The following is a 19,820-nucleotide window of genomic DNA, read 5'->3' on the forward strand; positions in this document are numbered from 1 at the left end:
TTAATTTCATCACAATTTTTCTTTCTTAGCATACGTGATACGACAGCAGAGCTGCGGTCTGAACTCCAGACAGCCAGCCAGTCCAGAATAACGTTAATAAACCCCTTTCTCTGGGTTTAAATCAATTTATAATTGTCTAGAATAGAGTTTCGTATTTCTTTTTTAAAAGCCAGCCCACAAGTTTCTTGATTTATTAACCTCATCATCTACTGTAGTTTGTTCCACTGTTTGACACCAGTGACTGAGATAGAAAAGGATTTTAGCGTAGTTCTCACTCTCCTCTGCCTAAATAACATATTTCCTCTCAGACTGTGTCACTTCTCTGTCTATGAAAAGACCTTGTAAGTTATGAGGAACTGATCCATGTTCACTCTGTCTGCAGCGATGAAAGCTCCGACCTGAAGGATGAAGAGAAGTCGACTCCTCCTCCTCCTCTTCTTCCTCCTCCTGCCTCCAGTGAGGAGAGCACAGAGCTGCCGACTCTCAGTGGGATTCAAACCCACGATCACCGACCGACAGGACGACCAGAGAGAGAGCAGGTGAAACAAGAAGAAGAGGAGGAGGAAGAGGAGGAAGGAGCAGAAGAGGAAGAGGAAGAGGAGGAAGAAGAAGAGGAAGAGGAGGGGATCTAAGTGAATGTATCGTACGTGTTTTTCAGAGGCAGCTTTGAGATGTGACGTTTACTGTCCGCTGTAAATTATAGGAACATTGAAAATCAAACGTCGACTTTCTGTGAACTTGAACTGATCTTTAAAATTAAAATAAAACGAATGAAGGAAAAAAAAAACAGAAACAAAGACAAGCAGCTTTGATAGAAACACTTTATTTATTTATTTAAGTCTCTTGAACATGAATCTCAAAGCACAGTTTCACTATTAAACAGAGGCTTCGTGGTGAGTCGAGGCTCCGCCGCCGCTGCAGGAAACAACAACACTGAGCTCAAATGATCTGAAGATGATGATCAATTACTGAACGAGCAGGAAGTTGTTCTTTAAATGTGACAATTAAAAGTTCACCGTTCAAACTTTTTTTTCTCCCAAACAGATAAAAAGCTGCAAAAAGTCACAAACTCTGAAACCACCGGTTGATTAATTCTCACTCATTCTCATTAAGCTCAGTTTCTGATTGAGTATTGGTCATCCTGCAGCCAGAGCAGAGCCTCGGCGCCACCCAGTGGTGAAACGTCATCGGCGTGAAGTCGAACACACGACGTGGCGACTTTTTTCTCTCTAAAACTGGCACAAAATTACAAACTGTTGCATCACCAACGTGACAAAACAAAACAAAAAGACAGAAGCTCAGTTTTTTGTTGTTCTTGTTTCTGCACAAACGTCCGTCTGGAAAAAAAGCGAAGAACAAGTTTTCCAGCGTCTTCGTCTCACTGGTCCAGAGGGACGTTGTCAGAGTTGTTCCTTGAACGCAACATTTCACAAACTGAACATTGGAAAGAAAAAAAAAAAACCCGATCTGTGATCTGAGCTGATTTGTTTCTGCAGCTACACGATGATCAAAGTGCAAACACAACGTCATATTTGATCCCGACAGATATGAACTCTTTATTATTATTATTTTTATTATTATTAATACACAGGTCTGCTGCTACGCTTCAAATGAGCGGTCGCGCTAAATCTGATTAATCTAATATTCACTTTTCAAAAAGTTTCAGACTCGTTGAGGTGGAGAAGTTGCAGCTCGGGACAGAAACTGTTCACACTGAGTCATCATTTATAAAGTTGTTTAAAGGTTGAAAAACTAAACGTTTCACTGTCCTGCAGTTTAGTAAAGGAACTGATGTTGTTCGACCGTAGCTTCTTGGGGTTTAATCATTTAACCATCAATCGATCGGGAGCTGATCAGCACTTTGGCAAACAAAAAAACAAAAAAAACTTGGCACCATTAAAAAAAAAAGAAAAAGAAAAAGCCAAATGAACTGATCAGCTCCTTCCTGTGGCCGATCAATAGATCAAAAGATCAGCAGATACGCCGACGACTCGCTGGTTTAACGTGACGTTGAAAACCAGGACGTTGCTCAAGTTCTCACAGGTGATCCGATGGTTACAGGAGTTTTAACGCTGGTGCTGCTGAGTCCAGATTCAAGATGGAGGCAGTTTTCTCTGTGATGCTGGTGACGTGACCGATTGTGCCGAGTTTGTTTCTCATTTTATCTCTAAAAAATAAACTTCTGAGTCTGAACCGAAGCTGCAACTTCCTCCAAAAGATTTTTAAATATACAAATCTGGATAGTTCCTCACTCACATGAGCAGATTGCACTGATTTTTACTCTGTATCATGTAAAAATAACTGACTCTAGATATAATGTTCTTTACTTTTCATCATATTTAATTAAGTGATATAATCCATACAAAAAAATAACTCAAGTAATATTCTGATGAATGAGATTTCTCCCACTGCACCATCCCATTGAAACCCTGAACCGTCGTCTTTATGGTCAACAACAAAAAACTGAATGATTGATTAAAGGAACCAGCATTTGATAAAACAAGAAGAAAATTTCCCCGTGTCTAAATCTCTACCAGGCAACGATCAAACGATCAATCGATTGAACAAACAAACAGACAAATTAACAAGATGCAGAAAATGTACAAAAATATCTCTGATACGCTGCAGCGATGACTCACTCTTCCACACACAGCGAAAACCCGTCGGACTTTAGGACCCAGTCCATGAGACGACTTTGTTTAGATGGATTTAAAACAAAAAAAGAAAATAATAATAATATAGATAAACTCCCATCCACCCCCTCGTCCTCCTCCTCCTCCTTCGGGGGTGGGACCTCGTTGGTATTAAGATATCATGCAGTTACAGTGCAGCTATGATGATAAATCATAAGAGTTTTAAAGCTAAGATGTGACGCAGCGCAGAGTTTCTACATCTTCTACTTCTTCGTCTTTCCCCCGTCTCTGTAGCCGACGCTCTGATTGGCCGATTCACTCCAGGAACAACAACACAAACACAAACTTTGCCAACGTCAAAGAGTGGGCGTTTCTTTTCAGCCAATCACTTCCTATGTGATAAACGAGATCGCGATGACGTGACCAAAAAAGCTCCACCCGCTAGGCTAACGCTACTTATCTATCTAGCTAACCAGTTGTTGTTAGCATTGATGCTAATGCTAAAGCCCCTCCCCCCAGAGGCTCACGTTGGTGATTTTACAAAAGTTCAACTTCAATCGACTTTCAAAACATACGAAACCATCGGGAAAACACACGACCAACGTAGAAACAATCGTAACTCTTCCTCTACTCTTTCTTTCTTTCACTCTTTCACTTCTCCTTCTCATTCATTCTCTCTCAGGCCTTGAACGAACGAACGAACGGACATAACGGTCACGCACATGAATCTAAAGTGCTGAGATGTCGGGACAAAGTCGGGACCGTAACAATGTGCACAAAGGCAAGCTTTTCTCCTAAAGTTTGTTCTAAAGGGCGAAAACAGCAGCGAGACCGACTCACTTCCTGTTTCCTGTTTCCTGTTTGCTGATTGGAGGAAGACTTTCTGACGTTTGTTCGACTGCGGCTGCTTCAAACGTTTCCTGTTCCTGTCATTCGTGGAGAAGAACTCAAGACGGGAGCGTTCATTTCGATCACCAATCGCAAAGCCGGTTCTGCTTCAACAGTAAAGACCGGAGAGAGAGATAGAGAAAGGGAGGGGGCGTGGCTAAACTAGAGGGGGCGTGGCCTAACTAAAGGGGGCGGAGCAGCCATGCAGCACTGAGCCTAAAGCTAATGAGCCTTCTGACGGCTCCTCAGTTTTTTCTTTTTTTCTTTTTTTTTTTTTTACAGCTGACAGTTAATAAGTCGTTGGTCTCTACGGTCACCATGACAACAGACAGTCGTTAGGAGGCAGAAGCTTCACATTTACAGCCTGGAACCGGTTTCAGCCGGTTCTTACAGCAGGTGACCGTCCGACTGAGGAGCGACGGGTCGTATGTACAGGGAGAGGAGCGTCGGCAACTGACGGCATCGGAAATCGTTATTATTATTATCATTATCATTATTATTATTATTAATATTTGTTGTGGTTGTTGTACTTTTGTAAATAAAGTTGTGTTAAGTTTGAGGGACGTGAGTCAGGAAATAAAGTTGTTGTGGTTCAGTTAAAGATCAAAGGTTTGTGCTGCAGGACCTGGACTACAGGTCCAGACCCTGTTTGTTCTTGAAACAGCAATTTGCATTTTGTGCAGGTATATAGGTGTGTTGTGTGTGTGTGTGTGTGTGTGTGTGCAGGTGCATGTGTGTGTGTATTGTGTGTGTGTGTGTATAATGTTTAAGTTCAGTAGACACACAAGTCCGGGAACTTCATCTCGTAGACCGGAACCGACTGGTGCTGAGTGTGTCCTGCTGAGATGGAAACCACTCCAGATGGACTGGGGGGAGGTCTGAGGGGTGAGAGAGAGAGGAGAGGGGGAGGGGGGTCGTTAATGGTTAATTAATTGGCAAAACTAATCATGTTATTAGATGAATAAAGCTCCATATTCTCCGTGTTTTCTATCTATAATATGAGTGTGTGTATCGATCGATGGATAAAACACAAACTCACCGAATTGTAAGTTCAAAGATTTGTGCCAGTCGGTCGTGCAGCATGTTGGCCTGAGGAACAGATCACAGGTTTCACTCTCCACAGTCAGACCAATAATATTTAATATCATCATCATCATCATCATCATCATCAATCATCGTCATCGTCATCGTCGTTGTTTGTTTTTGTACCTTGGACTCGCAGTGAGCAGCGATCTCCTCAAACGGAGCTTTCTGGAACTTCTCCATCACCTGACGCCTCTTCTCCCGCTCCTGCTCCTCCAGGCCAGTGGTGTCTGAAAACAAGGAGCAGGTCAGAGGTCAGAGGTCAAAGGTCAGAAGCCAGATGTCAGTAACTGGTCAGACACACAGAGAGAGTTTCTTTGACCTCACCAATGGCCTTCTTCAGGGTCTCAAAGGTGATCTCCTCGGCCAGCTGAGACTGGAGATACAAACAGAATCAATCAGTAATCCATCCATCCATCCATCAATCAATCAATCAATCAATCAATTCATCCATCCATTCATCCATACATCAATCCCTTAATCCACCCATCCACCATCTATCAATCAATCCATCCCTCAATTAATCAATCAATCCATTCATCCATCAATCAATCAATCCATTAATCCATCCATCCATCCATCCATCCATCCATCCATCCATCCATCCATCCATCCATCCATCCATCCATCCATCCATCCATCTCAAACTCAACTCAACTCAAAGTTTATTTCTATAGCACATTTAAAAACAACCTTAGTTGCCCAAAGTGCTGCACAACGTACAGGTGCTAGCAGTATAAATAAAACAACAAAATCATCAAACATAGATTAACAGTAAAATAGGGCAGTAAAAACAGTTACTAAGATAAGATAAAACAACTAAAAGCTATACTAAAAGATAAACATACAAGGTCAGGGTGTCAAGGTGAGTTGAAAGCCAGAGAAAAGAGGTGAGTCTTTAAAAGTGATTTAAAAAGCTCCAGAGTTTCAGCTGCTCTGATGTGGAGGGGTAAGGTGTTCCACAATTTTGGGGCCACAAAATTCAATCAATCCATTCATCCATCATCCATCCATTAATCAATCAATCCATCCATCCATCCATCCATCCATCCATCCATCCATCCATCCATCCATCCATCCATCCATCCATCCATCCATCCATCCATCCATCCATCCATCCATCAATCAATCAATCAATCCATCCATCCATCCATCATCTATCAATCCATCCATCAATCAATCCATCCATCCATCCATCCATCCATCAATCAATCCATCCACCCATCCATCATCCAATCCATTAATCAATCAATCCATTAATCCATCCATCAATCAATCAATCCATTATTCCATCCATCCATCCATCAATCAATCCATCCACCCATCCATCAACCAATCCATTAATCAATCAATCCATTAATCCATCCATCAATCAATCCATTATTCCATCCATCAATCCATCCATCCATCATCCATCCATTAATCAATCCATCCATCCATCAATCTATCAATCAATCCATCCATCAACCAATCCATCCATCCATCCATCCATCCATCCATCCATCCATCCATCCATCCATCCATCCATTATTCATTCCATCCTTCCATCCATCCATCCATCCAACCATCAGTTAATCCATTATTCATTCCATCCATCCATCCATCCATTAATCCATCCATCAATTAATCCATCCATCCATCCATCCATCCATCAACCAATCCATTAATCAATCAATCCATCCATCCATCCATCCATCCATCCATCCATCCATCCATCCATCCATCCATCCATCCATCATCCATCCATCCATCCATCCATCATCCATCCATCAATCAATCCATCTATCCATCATCCATCCATCCTTCCATCCATCCATCCATCCATCCATCCATCCATCCATCCATCCATCCATCCATCCATCAATCTATCAATCATCCATCCATCCATCCATCCATGTAAGAAATGCTCAGACTCACCTTGTCTGGGAGACTGTTGGACATGATGTCCACCTGCAGGGAGATGGTGTCCACAAAGCTCTTCCTCCTGGTCAGACGGTCTTCATCTGCAGGACGACAGGCCAATCACATCACAGCTGAGCCGACACACACACCTGAGCAGGCTAACTAGCTTAGCTGCTAACTAGCTCAGCTGCTAACTAGCTTAGCTGCTAACTAGGTCTGGTTCTGTCGGTCCTCTGGAAAACCTTCAGCTCCGTCACGTCACGACTCGAGATTCGGTTCGGTACCAATAACATGACCAACAAACACAAACCACTGCAGGATGTTCAGACTACACTACTCATCTACTCATGTTCTCATCATGTTCTTGTCTACTCACCGTCATTCAGTCCAAACGTGACGCAGACAGAACAGTTACAGTAATTATTAATTAAAGCAGCTGATGGAGCTCATCAAGTCAAACAGCTACGACAACAAGACAAACTGATGATCTGATGATCTACTGATCTACAGCTGCTCATCTGCTACAACTGCACAGGTTTCACATGTCACATCTAAACTACAAGCTTGTGGGTTCGATTCCCTCTGGGATAAAAAGCAGCTTAAAGCTCTAGGACTCAGTTTGTTCCGTACAGTGAATGGAGCTGCTACAGTCCAGGTCCAGGTCCTGGACTCTTTTCACTTTCAATAAGACCTGAAGGATCTGACATCGTGTTTTCATGTCTCAGGTAAATCCAGTGATGTCGTGTGACAGTTGATGGTTTTACAACCTTGAACTGACACTCTGCTCTCTCAAACATTAATAAAGGATGAATCATCAGCTGAAGATATTATGGGATATGAGGGGCAGTCTTTGACACAAAGGTTCAAACACAGCTCACAGGTTCAACAACACGTTAGCTCTACAGCAGCGGTCGACAGCTCTACTCCCTGTTACCTCTGGACGTCTGTCTGCACCTGTGGAGGATTTTTCCTACTGTGTAAAGAACTGAGAGCGTGAAGGAGAAAGAGAGGAAACAAACAGACGAGTGAGTCAACAGCTGCTCCACTCTTCTTTTTCTTCTCCCTGTTTATGGAGTTTCACTTTTCTTTCTACTAAGAAACAAACTGAATCTGGAGGATTCACTGACGTTGACGAAAGCTTTTGTTTGTGTTCACTGAACCTCAACCTCTAAAAACCTTGAGGAGAAACTTCCCTCAGAGTCGAGGTTCAAACCTTTCATCTGTGTTTTTAACCTCTGAACAGGTTGAACAGGTTCCTGTGAGCGGTGAGCTGGGGGTTGGGGGTTCGTACCTGTGACCTGGGGGACGTAGGGGATGGACAGTCTCTCTGCGTTGTATCCTGGTCCTGCCAGACACTCGGCCATGTCGCACGTCTGGAAGTACAGCAGCCGGTCGTCTTTGTCCAACGACTCGGGGAGTCTGAGGGAGGAGAAGGACCAGTCAGAGTTTAGATGTGACATGAGACAATCTTGATGAATATTAAAGAGATTTGAAGGATCAGCAGAAGGTTTCTCTGTCTCTCCTCCGCCTCTGACCACCCAAACCTGATCAGATCATCTCTGAGTCTTAGTGAACGTTTGGGTTGAATATGAGGACGTTCCTCTGAGATGTTTCTAAGATGTTGCGTTCAGGAGAATGGGACAGATGGACTACCCAACAAGCAATTATGAAACCTCCAGTTCTTGCTGTTACCAGTGCAGGGGTTTCCAAAATAAGAGTCTCAAATTGGCAAATTTCTAATGAGGATTCGAAGAACAAGAGTATGAGCAGTCAGACCTTTCTGTTTGAAACAAAGGACGTGCAGAGATCTGAGCCAGCTCTAAGTTTATGTTGGTTTAATAGTTTCTGAGGTGGTTGGACACTTACGGACACTTGTCTCTGAAGATGTGCTCCGGCAGCAGGTACGGAGCGTCCATGTTCCTCAGCTCGATCACCTGGAGAGAGAACATGTCCTCAGTTTGAAGTTTGAGGTAGGCGAGAACAGCGGCGGCGTATCGACAGACGTCGGCTTTAGAAAACGATTCTACGACAACACGACAAGGAGCCGATAGGCTGACGACGACTGACCTTGCTGACGTGTTGACAGAACGGAGGGTTGGCGATCATCTGGCTCAGGAAGTTGAGGTACGCCGCCACCAGAGCGTTGACGCCACAGCGGATGAACATGGGCATGTTCTCCTCGTTGACCAGAACCATGTCCTGAGTGGAGCAAAGACCCGTCACAACCATGAACTGTTATTTACACTGGAAATTAGTTAAAACCAAACAACAGCAGGAATTAAACTGATTTAACTCAGAAAGTTTCATTTGTTCTTGATAAAAATATTCACAGGTTTGACCCTTCCTGGCCCAATGTCAGGTGTGATACCTGACTCATTTTCATGTGGTACTTGCTTTACTTTAACAACTGCAACTATGTTTTTTTCTGTAAGTCTATTTATGTAAAAGGTAAATTTACAAATATCTGGCAACCCCTTTTTCCTTTTTCTTTTTTATTTTCCTCTGCTTTTCCTCTGTTTTCTTTTATGTTTGACTGTTCCTTTACTGTAGTATGTTTTGTACAGTTTTGTAAAGTTAATAACATCAGAAAAAACTAAATGAAACTGGAGTCATGGAACCTGGGTTGAATAAAACCGATACGTTTCATGACAGACAGATGACTGGAAACTCATTTGATGATTTAAGGTTTTTAAAAAAAGAAAAAAAAAGAAAAAAGTCTTTGAGGATTTTATTTTGAAATTCAGACTGACTTCCCCTATCAACCATGGAGAAAACAAGTCAGAGCAGAAAGTCATGATTATTATTGTCTCAACAGATCACACACACACACACACACACACACACACACACACACACACACAGAAACACAACTGTCGACATGCAGCGCATCACACACAGCTGTGTCAGCCCAGGGTCGTTACTATGACAACGACCTTTTGTACCGACAGAGTGAAAACACAATTAAACAGCAGAGAGTCGACCTCCGAGGATCCAGAGGAAATCTCCCTGCACTCTGTGTGTGTGTGTGTCTGTGTGTGTGTGTGTGTGTGTGTGTGTGTGTGTGTGTGTGTGTGTGTGTGTGTGTGTGTGTAAATGTTTGATCTTCTTGTTCCTATATGAACCTGTGTGAGAACACGTGTCGCTCCCTGAGCCTCAGATCTTAATCTGTGAGACTCCAGAAGGTTGAAGATGTTCCCAGTGTCGGTAAACACACACTACAGAGAGCTGCGTGTGTGTGTGTGTGTGTGTGTGTGTGTTTGCCTCAACACTGTGACATTTGGATGATATAATCTCAGTGTGATACACAAACAAACAGCTGGTGTGTGTGTGTGTGTGTGTGTGTGTGTGTGTAAAGATCTTGTCTCTGGTTTCATGAGTTCAATAACTTTATTTATTGATCTTTGTTCATCTGTTCATCTCTGCTTCAGTTTTAGGGCAGGAAAGTCCCATTGTTCAGTTTTTTGTTTTTACTTTACTTTTACTTTACTTGAAATAGTCAAGAAATAACAAGTAATTGTGTTATAATATTAAGAAATAGCCTAGAAATAACGATTGTTTGCATAGAAATAGGCCAAAAAACGGTCAATTACAAGGACTTGGTGGATAAAATCTCAAAGCATGAAAAGCATGAGTAATCTTTAGCCTTTATGAACATTACAATGAAACTGACCGTTATTCCTAGGCTATTTCTAGACATTATGACGCAATTAATTGTTATTTTTTGGCTATTTCTTGACATTATCACATAACTGATAGCCCGTAAATTAAAGGGTTACTCTAAGTGGACCATGGTATGTCCCACAGTCGCTCAAGCTGCATTTTCTGACAACAACGGAAGCCTGTTAAACCCAAAAAAAGGTGCTTTGATTTCGCATTTGGTTTCAGATTACTTTCGCACTAGAAACCAATCGTACCAAGGTTCGTTTCAGACTCTGTTTCGGACCAAACGAGTGAACGAGTCCCAGATGAAGAGGTGGCCTCGGTCCGCACCAAGGAAGAAGTTGGTTTCAAGTGAACTGAACAAGCCTGGTTTAACTTTGATACTTATTACATTTACTCAGGTTAAAGCTCTTCAATTTATCTTCCTGTGTTTTATTTTGAAGGGTTGATACCCAGGAGAAGATCTAAAAAACCATCTCAGTGTCAGAATCAAAGGGCCCAGTTGTTCAAAGGTAATCCAATCGGATTCTGAGATCGGATTAGATCACGTAATCCAATCTTGGTTTTGATCTGGATAAAACCCTCAGTTTGTGTTGTTCAAGACTTTTCAGTAGGATCGGGATAACTTTGATCCAAAAAAATCTGGATTATTCTGATCCCAGCAGTTGGGTGGATTCAAGGGGGATTTCAGGAACAAAATGTGATTTAAATTAAATTCAAACTGGTCAAATAAACAATATTCATAAAGTAGTATGTATACAGTTATTGATTTATATTGAAATTTTTTAAACCACAACAGTGATTAGTTAATAATGTTAACTTTTGAATATTCTACAACTGAAAAACTTTTCCCCAACTACTTTTCCCCAAACTGAATTTAATGAAATTTGAAGTTTGAATTTTAAAATTTGAAGTTTGAATTGTGAAATTTGAAGTTTGAATTTTGAAATTTGAAGTTTGAATTTGAAACACATGGGGAAATATTCACAATTTCACTAATGTACTTTATTTGCTTTTTTCAATTTATTTGAACAGCCCAACCAGATGGAGTCTGGCTGTTTAAAAGACATTGAAGAAACAACAAAGAGCACAGAAAACAATACATACACTCCGTTTTCAAATAAACACACTTTGAGGGACCTCATGCTGCTGTTCTACCTGTTGTTAACAGACCAATCAGTCTTCAGTGTGATGCACAGTCCCATCTACAGCATCATTATCCGGATTTTGTAATGTTGAAAATTTGGATTTGGATCAGACTGATCCAATCCAACTTTTCTTTAGATTACGTGATCATGGATAGCAAAAAAGGGGATTTCAAAATCCGGATAATTTTTTTCCAGATTACACCTTTTGAACAACTGGGCCCAGAGTTTTACCTGCAGGGCGATGGAGAGCCTGATGAGGTCGATGACCACCTCCTCGTTGGCCAGCTCGATGGTCAGGACGGCCAGCGTGGTGAACAGCAGCTCAAAGTTCTTGTGGACGTTGTCGTCCTCCTTACAGCCCAGGTAGATGTGTCTGTAGAGCTGCTGGCCGTGCTGCACCACACACACACACACACACACACACACACACACACACACACACACACACACACACACAGATCATTGATCATTAAACCGATCAGCTGTGACCTGTGATCACACCCATGAACCGTCCGACGGTAACGAGGCGTTCAGGTGTCTGGGGGAGAAGGTCACGGCTCACGTGTGATGTTCAGACCATGATGGAGAACCAGCTCCATAAACTAAACTAAACTAAACTCCACCTCCCGTCTCTTTCTTGAAATTTTATTTCATTTTAAACTTTGTATCTGCACTTTAATTGATTTATTTTAACTTATTTTATGGTATGTCCCTGTGCTGTCTTTATTCTGTGTTGGGTTGTGCTCATTTAGATGCATTTGGAAGTGTGGCTGTTGTTAATCTGTTATTTGTCTTTTGTGATGAGCTCTCTGACAGGGATGAATAAAGTTTGACTCTACTCTACTCTCTACTTTCCTTCTGTGTTGGTTTTGTTTTCAAATAGGAAATGTAGAGGAAACTCGTTATAAATGTAGTAAACAACATTACACAGCGTGTTTTATTCTAACTGTAAGAAACAATGGGCAATAACTTTCACTGAACATTTATGTTTCAGGTCATTCAGGATTCAGGTTTTAGTGTTTTGTCTCATTCAAAACAAGAAAGAAAAAGATGTTTATGTAAAATTAAAGCAGAAGTAAGCGGAAGGTTTGTGTTAATATAAGTCTTAAATAGTTCTATCTTCCGACAGCAACCACTTATATAGAGTGTTTGGTCTGAAACACGGGTCTGTCAGTCACTCTGCTCTGCTGTAAGCTGAGGACAAAACTTTCCTTGTATCCTACAACCTTTATCCAATGAGGAGAGAGAACGGCATAAAGGGGCGGTCCTCTCTGTGTGTGCAGCCAAGGGATGCACGTGAATGTGGTGACGTAGGGACGAGGGCGGGGACTGCTAACTCCATCTGCTGACAGGAAGTTAGACAAAACCACCGGATCGCTTACTTCTGCTTTAAGATAACAGCTAATTTCCGTTAGCCAGCCTATGGTGTTTTCCAGTATATACTAGCATCAAGCTAGCGGACTTTATATTTAGTTTGTGATAATGTCAGTGATGCTGGCTGCAGAATATTGTTTGTAAACCTTCATGTAATCTATGGCGGTATCATTAAGTTGACATGCATAGGGTTTGGTTCGGTTGATGTTCTAAGGTTTGGCCAGAAACCGAAACCCAACAAAAAAGTTTGAAATTCGTCCGAATCTGAAACCAAATCCAGGATTCTGTTCATCCCACTTTTCAAGTTGCAGGTGTGACGTTGTTCCTCCAGGAAGAGGAAGGTGTAGGTGTGAGAGGAGCCACCAGCAGCTGCTCTACCTTCTTCATGAAGGCCACGTCCTGCTTGGAGATCTTCTCCCTCTTGATCTTCAGCGCCGCCACGTTGGGGATGATCCTGAAGCAGAGACAAACCAAACCCGTGTTACACACACACACACACACACACACACACACACACACACACACACACAAACAAACAAGAGTTACACCGACTGACTGGTCATTCCATCTATCAATATAAAACCAGCTGGTGGCAGGGCCTTCTCCTACCGCACTCCTTTTTTATGGAACGGCCTCCCACAAGATATCACAAACGCCACATCCATCGCAATTTTTAAATCCCGTCTTAAAACGTAACTTTTTACCCAATACTTTGATTAAACTAACTTATTTTAGCATTTTCCTCTGGTGTTTTACTATTGTTTTATTGACTCTCATTATTGGAAACAAACTTTTAACTGTTTTATCCTTTTCCTCTGGTGTTTCTTCCAATGGTTTTTTATTATCTGTTGTTATTATTGTACTTGTTTTTATTGGAAAGTGTATTGAGACCACGTACCATGGTGATTTTGCACTTTAAATAATAAATTGATTGATTGATTGATTGATTGACTGTGTGTGTGCAGCGTTCACCTGATGCCGCGCAGCTTGGCCCGGTTGTCGTGGCGATCGATGATGTTGTGCAGGATCTCCAGCACCAGCTGGCGCAGCTCGCTGTCCTCCATCAGCGAGATGGAGAAGAGCGGGTCCAGGAACGGAGGAGGCAGCGCCGCCGCCATGGACTTGGACTTGAAGCCCGAGGTCACCTGTAGGGGGGGGGGGGGGGAGGGGAGGCGGGGGTGTGAGGTGATTTAACACGGTGTGATGTGATTAATCCACAGGGCTTAAAGGTCGCGTTCACAAGCTGCTAAAAGTGTCCAAACATCGACCTTTTCTCCTGAGCGGCTCTGACACCAAGATTTATGATCAGTGTCAACTGGGGGGGGGGGGGGGACGACTTCCTGTCTCTGCTTCAGAGTAAAAGTATAAAAACAGCAGCTTGTCTTTACATAGATACATAAATACACTTGTTTTTCCTTCATTTACACGACTTTGTTCCTGTACAGCAGCACTTTTAAATCCGGGTGAAAAACATATCTTATAGCTGAGCTCCTTTTAAGAACTTTAAATTGTAATCTTGGATTTGCACTGCGAGTCCTCTTAATTGTTTTAATACAGTATACAGTATATCCTTTTCTTTTTAACTTTCTATATTCTTCTTTTTTTTCTTGCTGTTAGCTGCTTCGGTCAGATGCGTGCGTTCTTTTTTCTACTAAAAGCCTAACTAGGGACGGGAGTTGGAAACTAGCATGCCATTAGCTATAATCTCTGTATGCAGAACAGTCACATTGACTTGTTTGTAATGAGTGGAAGTGTCACTATGTTAACCTGCATTGTCCCTATCAAATAAACTGAATTAAATTAAAGTTTTCATGGCGACACAAGGTCAGGGAGGCGACTCACCATGATGAGGGAGCTGAGCAGCATGGTCTGGATCCTCTTGGTTCCCTGGTGCCTGAGAGACACAACAGAGTAATAAGACATCATCTCAGTGTTGACACAGATTCATTAGTTAGTACGTGTTTAATTTAACTTTTAAAACATTTCCCTCCATTTTACTTTATCCTCAGTGTTGACACAGTGTCAGTACAGTGACCTCAGACGAGCTGCAGTCGAATCTCTGCTCACGGCAAAAGGAGGAAGAGGAGGAGGAGGAAGAGGAGGACAGTGTTCTTTTGATTTGGGATTATCTGCTCCTGCTCCCCTGAGGACGGACGGATTAACTTGTTTTTTTCTTTTTACCGAAGCCGTCGTCTCAGTGACGTGGAGCTGGAGACGCTGCAGGACGTCTACGAGGTGAAGAGAGGACGGACGGAGACACAGCTCCCAGCAGAATGAATAATTAATTAAATATCTAAATATATTTGGTTGAATAGCAGCCTAAAGAACAGATAGGCAACAATGGGTTGTGCAATCCCCAGCGGGCAATATGCAATATCCTTTTTGTGGACTAATGTTCCCATATGCTTTGATACTTATATCTCATGTGATGTTTTTATAGGTTTTATGTTTGTATCTGTTCTGTCTTGTGTGTGTTGTGTGGTACCACAGCGAGAAGCAATGTGAATTTCGTTGAATTCTTTTTTTCAATGACAATAAAGGCAATCTAATCTAATATTTGTTTTTTTTTATAGTTTTTACCTCCTCTCAGGTCTCCAGGAAGAATGAATATGATTTGATGAAAGTTAAACTGAAGATTATGATATTGCTACGTAGCTAACGTTAGCATTCGCACTAACCATCTTACTTGTGTGTTTCTATCTCTTCATCATGCTAACCAGCTAGCTTCTGTCACATCATTTTCCGATACCGAGTCACTGTATCGTTCTTAACTTGTTTCTTCTCTTAACTACAACCTTAGCTAATAATGCTAATGCTAGCTATGTAGTGAAAGCATAAAGTCCAACTGTAACTAAGTGACAGGCGCTAATTCCATTATGAAAACTCTTTTATTTTATTTTATTTTATTGTTACTGGCTCTGTGGGACTGGACGGTTTTTGTAGATGCACCAGAAAACCGGTTGTGGCTAGATGGCGTAGCTACATGAGCTGCAGGAAGCTAACGCGCTAGAAAACATGCAATCTTTACTTAGCTGTGCCCAAACCCAACCAATGCACTGCAAAAACTCAAAATCTTACCAAGAATATTTGTCTTATTTCTAGTCAAAATGTCATTTCTAGTCAAAACAAATCTAATTATAGGCTACTTAAAATAAGACTCATCACATTAAAAAGTAGCTTGTTTTTAGACACTTTTTTTTTACTTCTTTCAAGCATATTTTCACTTGAAATAAGTAGAAAAATCTTTTCTTCTTTTCTTATTACAAGCACAAAAAAAACTTTCTTTCACTGGCAGATTTTTCTACTTATTTCAAGTGAAAATTAGTTTGAAACAAGTGAAAATGATCTAAAAACAAGTTATGAGTCTTATTTTAAGTGGAAAGAGATTAGTTTTGACTAGAAATGAGACATTTTGACAAGAAATAAGACAAATATTCTTGGAAAGATTTTGAGTTTTTGCAGTGTGGCTTCACTTACTTTTTCCTTTTTTTTTTTTTTTTTTTTTCCTATTTTACACCTGGACATGTCTAAACTAAACTTAACCAGTCGGGGGATTCTATTTCACTTCCTGCAGCTCATGTAGGACGCCATCTAGCCACAAGCCAGAAAACCTCCTGCAGCCTCCAGGTCAGTGAACGCAACACTGTGTTGCCGCTGCTGCTGCTGCACAACACAACATTTCCTCCAGCTGATCTGTGACGCAGACAAATAATAAAATGTCCAGTACTCAGCTCATGTTTCCGTCACAGCTCAGTTTTCTCTCCGTCCACCATCCTGACAGGAAGCTGCCGAGCTAAACTGTCTCTGCACTGCAAAAACTCAAAATCTTACCAAGAATATTTGTCTTATTTCTAGTCAAAATGTCATTTCTGTCAAATCTCATTCTACTTAAAATAAGACTCGTCACATATAAAAAGTAGTTTGTTTTTAGACACTTTTTATTTCTTTCAAGCAGATTTTTTACTTGAAATAAGTAGAAAAATCTGACAGTGGAGCAAATTTTTCTTTCTTATTACAAGCACAAAAAACTTCCTTTCACTGGCAGATTTTTCTACTTATTTCAAGTGAAAATGTGTTGTTGTTTTGTGAAAATGATCTAAAAACAAGTTAATTTATAAGTGATGAGTTTTATTTTAAGTGGAGAGAGATTAGTTTTGACTAGAAATTAGACATTTTGACAAGAAACAAGACAAATATTCTCTGAAAGATTTTGAGTTTTGCAGTGTGTGTGTATTGAGGAAAAGCGGGGGGGAGGAGGTGGGGGGTTTGGAGCTGTGAGCTGATTGGCTGCAGCAGCAGGTGGGAGCCACAGGGAGGTTGGGTAATGACGGTGTGACTCACCCGATCTTGACGGTGTCCAGGGTGTGGCAGGGCGTCCCGTACACCGGCACCTTGCCCATGATGAACATCATCACCTCGGCCCGCTGGTAGTCTGGCAGGTTTCCACCGAAGAAGCCTGGCAGAGACAGAGACAGACGGAGACGTGGACGGATTAGGACATTTAAAACACACACACACACCTAAGCACTGTTACCATAGCTGCGTCTCAATTCAAATACTTCCATACTGATCCGTACTGGATGCTTCACTCCTAACGGTCAGACAGTTGAGTGCGGAACGACAGATCGCCGTCTGGGCTACGTAGCAGAATATAATACACACTGCCCGTCCAAAAAAAAACCAAAAACACTTGGATTTAACTAGAGCACTGGAAAAGAGATTAACAACACCACCATTGACTCCCGTGGTAAGGGTTTTTGCGCCCCGAGTGGCAGGATGTGGGTATTGCAAAAGCGCCCAGAAAACCCATTCACTCTAATATATGTGTTCAGTTCAGAAAACGTTATTATCCCCCGAGGGGGCAATTTGTTATGCGACAAGCAGAACAACACAAAAACACAAGCAAATCAAATAAAACTTGCTTGTAAATTGGTGAAAACGGCCGTGTTTTTGTTTTTAGGTGTCTTGGTCATATCAAATTATACTTATAATTTGTTTATTACAAAATGTAGATTTAAACATTAATGTAGACAACTGTTTTTTTTGTTGTTTTTTTTACTTGCCTATGTGTTAATGTTTATCCGTAAATGCTATTAATGTGGGTGATCTATAAATGTCCTTAAATTATTGAAAACACCACACTTGCTCATTCACCAACAATGCAGAGTTGTCAGTTCTTGGGCGCTTTTGCAATACCCATATTCCGCCACCAGGAGGCGCTTCCATTGGACCAATGCGTGTCGTTAAAGGGATAGTTCAACATTTTGACAAACTGGCCCATTGCCATAATCGCTATAGTCATAGCAGTAGGTTCGTTACCTTTAATTGTCGGTGTAAGCTATTTTTAGAACGGTGGAGCGAAGCAGCAGGCTGCTGAGAGCTACACTACAGAGGCTAAGGGAATTTCTTGGTTTTCCTCATCGAACTCATCAAATACACGTTCCAACAACTCCAAAAGGCTGTCGTGGACAAGTTGTGAGCTGCACAATCACCACGCTATGAGATAATAATGGAACGTTACGAGACGGAGCTGTTTTAGAGGTAAATTCATGCAAAACCGCTGATGCGCGTTGCGTTCAGGGACACTTTTTCAGCAAGCAGCCTCTGTATTTACCCTGTATTTACCTCGAAAACGGCTCTGTTTCGTAACGTTCCATTATTATCTCATAGCGTGGTGATTGTGCAGGTCACAACTTGTCCACGAAAGCGTTTTGGAGTTGTTGGGTTGTGTATTTGATGAGTTTGATGAGGGAAACCAAGAAATTCCCTTAGCCTCCATAGCATAGCCCTGAGCAGCCTGCCGCTCCGCTCCTCCGTTCTAAAAATAGCTTACACCGACAAATAAAGGTAACGAACCTACTGTTATGATTATAGCGATTATGGCAATGGGCCAATTTGCCAAAATGTTGAACTATCCCTTTAACTCTCTTTTCCAGTGCTCTAGATTTAACTAAGCTAATACGTCAGAGCCTCCCATTGGATAATTACTGTACGGATGATGATGTTCCAGCTGGCAACAACTTATCTAACCCTAACTGATGCAGTCTCATTTCTTAAACAAACAAGTTGGAAGACACATCCTTTTTCAGAAGGGTCAAATGATTGGCATCAAGCCATTACTGAGACTAAAACTGGGTTAAGATCTGTCCAACACATTATTAAAAACTGGAAGGATAATGGGGAACCATCATCTTCAAGGAAGAAACATGGTCCAATGTGACCACAGAGTCCAGACCTGAACCCACTGAGAGTCTTTTAAAAAATGTATGCAACTCTGGATGGAAATAAATGTTGTGACATTGTAGAAGCTCATTGTGAATGCGTGTGGTAATCAAAGCTAAAGGCGGTGCAACCAAATAACCCTAACCCCTTTTTTGGACGGGCCGTTTATGTAAATCAACAAACTGGTAGTGCAATGTTTTCCACCAGTAAGAGGAGCCGGCTGACGTGGCGGCGACGTAATCTCCACCTCGCATTGATAAACAGGTGGCGCACACAAGCAAAAAAAGAGCGGTAACACTTTACTTGAATAGGTATTCATAAGATTGACATAACACTGTCATAACCATGACATAACAGCTGTCATAAACATCAATGAATAGGCTACTTATGACAGCTGTTGTTAAGTGTCATTCTGTAAGTTATGTCACTTTTAATACAAAGTTTACATTGTTTGAGATGTCCTTCTTATGAGAAGTTGACATAATTTTTAAAGTTTGGCAATTAGGTCTGCTATGACAGTTTAAATTGTCTTTATGTCAAGTTGTCAGAACAAAAACATCTCAAACAATGTCAACTTTGCATCAAAAGTGACATAACTTACCGAATGACACTTAACGACAGCTGTCATAAGTATTCATTGATGTTTATGACAGCTGTCATGTCAATCTTATGAACACCTATTCAAGTAAAGTGTTACCAAAAGAGCACAGTAAGGCGTTCATTGTTGCTAACTGAAATTAGAAACAAAACAAGCCGGTAGACGTGTTGACGGGCGACGGTAGAGGAAGATGTCGGCTAGGGATGTCACGATTACAGATTTTCTAGGTACGATTATTGTCAGAGAAATAATCACGGTATTACGATTATCACGATTATTATACATTAATTAATTTCAAACACTATTAATGTG

General features: G+C 41.4%; 2 protein-coding genes across 5 annotated transcripts in view; one reads left to right on the forward strand and one right to left on the reverse strand.

Annotated features, from left to right (window-relative positions):
• The window catches only part of oc90 (otoconin 90), a 33,020-nt gene extending 32,057 nt beyond the window's left edge, over positions 1-963 (forward strand). Inside the window, exon 19 of the mRNA XM_085804554.1 lies at positions 383-963. Coding sequence (XP_085660680.1) covers positions 383-632 — 250 coding nt within the window. The 3' untranslated portion in view covers positions 633-963. The remainder of the gene's footprint in view (positions 1-382) is intronic.
• A 2,845-nt stretch (positions 964-3,808) lies between these two features.
• The window catches only part of efr3a (EFR3 homolog A (S. cerevisiae)), a 139,597-nt gene continuing 123,585 nt past the window's right edge, over positions 3,809-19,820 (reverse strand). For all 4 annotated transcript variants that reach the window (XM_085805390.1, XM_085805388.1, XM_085805387.1 and 1 more), the window contains 13 exons: positions 17,030-17,144; positions 14,531-14,582; positions 13,661-13,833; positions 13,067-13,142; positions 11,546-11,707; positions 8,574-8,705; positions 8,373-8,440; positions 7,798-7,925; positions 6,522-6,607; positions 4,932-4,980; positions 4,731-4,834; positions 4,561-4,610; positions 3,809-4,399 (listed from right to left, as the gene is read on the reverse strand). In XM_085805390.1, coding sequence (XP_085661516.1) covers positions 4,294-4,399; positions 4,561-4,610; positions 4,731-4,834; positions 4,932-4,980; positions 6,522-6,607; positions 7,798-7,925; positions 8,373-8,440; positions 8,574-8,705; positions 11,546-11,707; positions 13,067-13,142; positions 13,661-13,833; positions 14,531-14,582; positions 17,030-17,144 — 1,301 coding nt within the window. In that variant the 3' untranslated portion in view covers positions 3,809-4,293. The remainder of the gene's footprint in view (positions 4,400-4,560; positions 4,611-4,730; positions 4,835-4,931; positions 4,981-6,521; positions 6,608-7,797; positions 7,926-8,372; positions 8,441-8,573; positions 8,706-11,545; positions 11,708-13,066; positions 13,143-13,660; positions 13,834-14,530; positions 14,583-17,029; positions 17,145-19,820) is intronic.

This window comes from Trachurus japonicus, chromosome 17 (assembly GCF_045865225.1).
Source record: "Trachurus japonicus isolate A0001 chromosome 17, Traja_1.0".
Classification (NCBI taxonomy): Eukaryota; Metazoa; Chordata; class Actinopteri; order Carangiformes; family Carangidae; genus Trachurus; species Trachurus japonicus.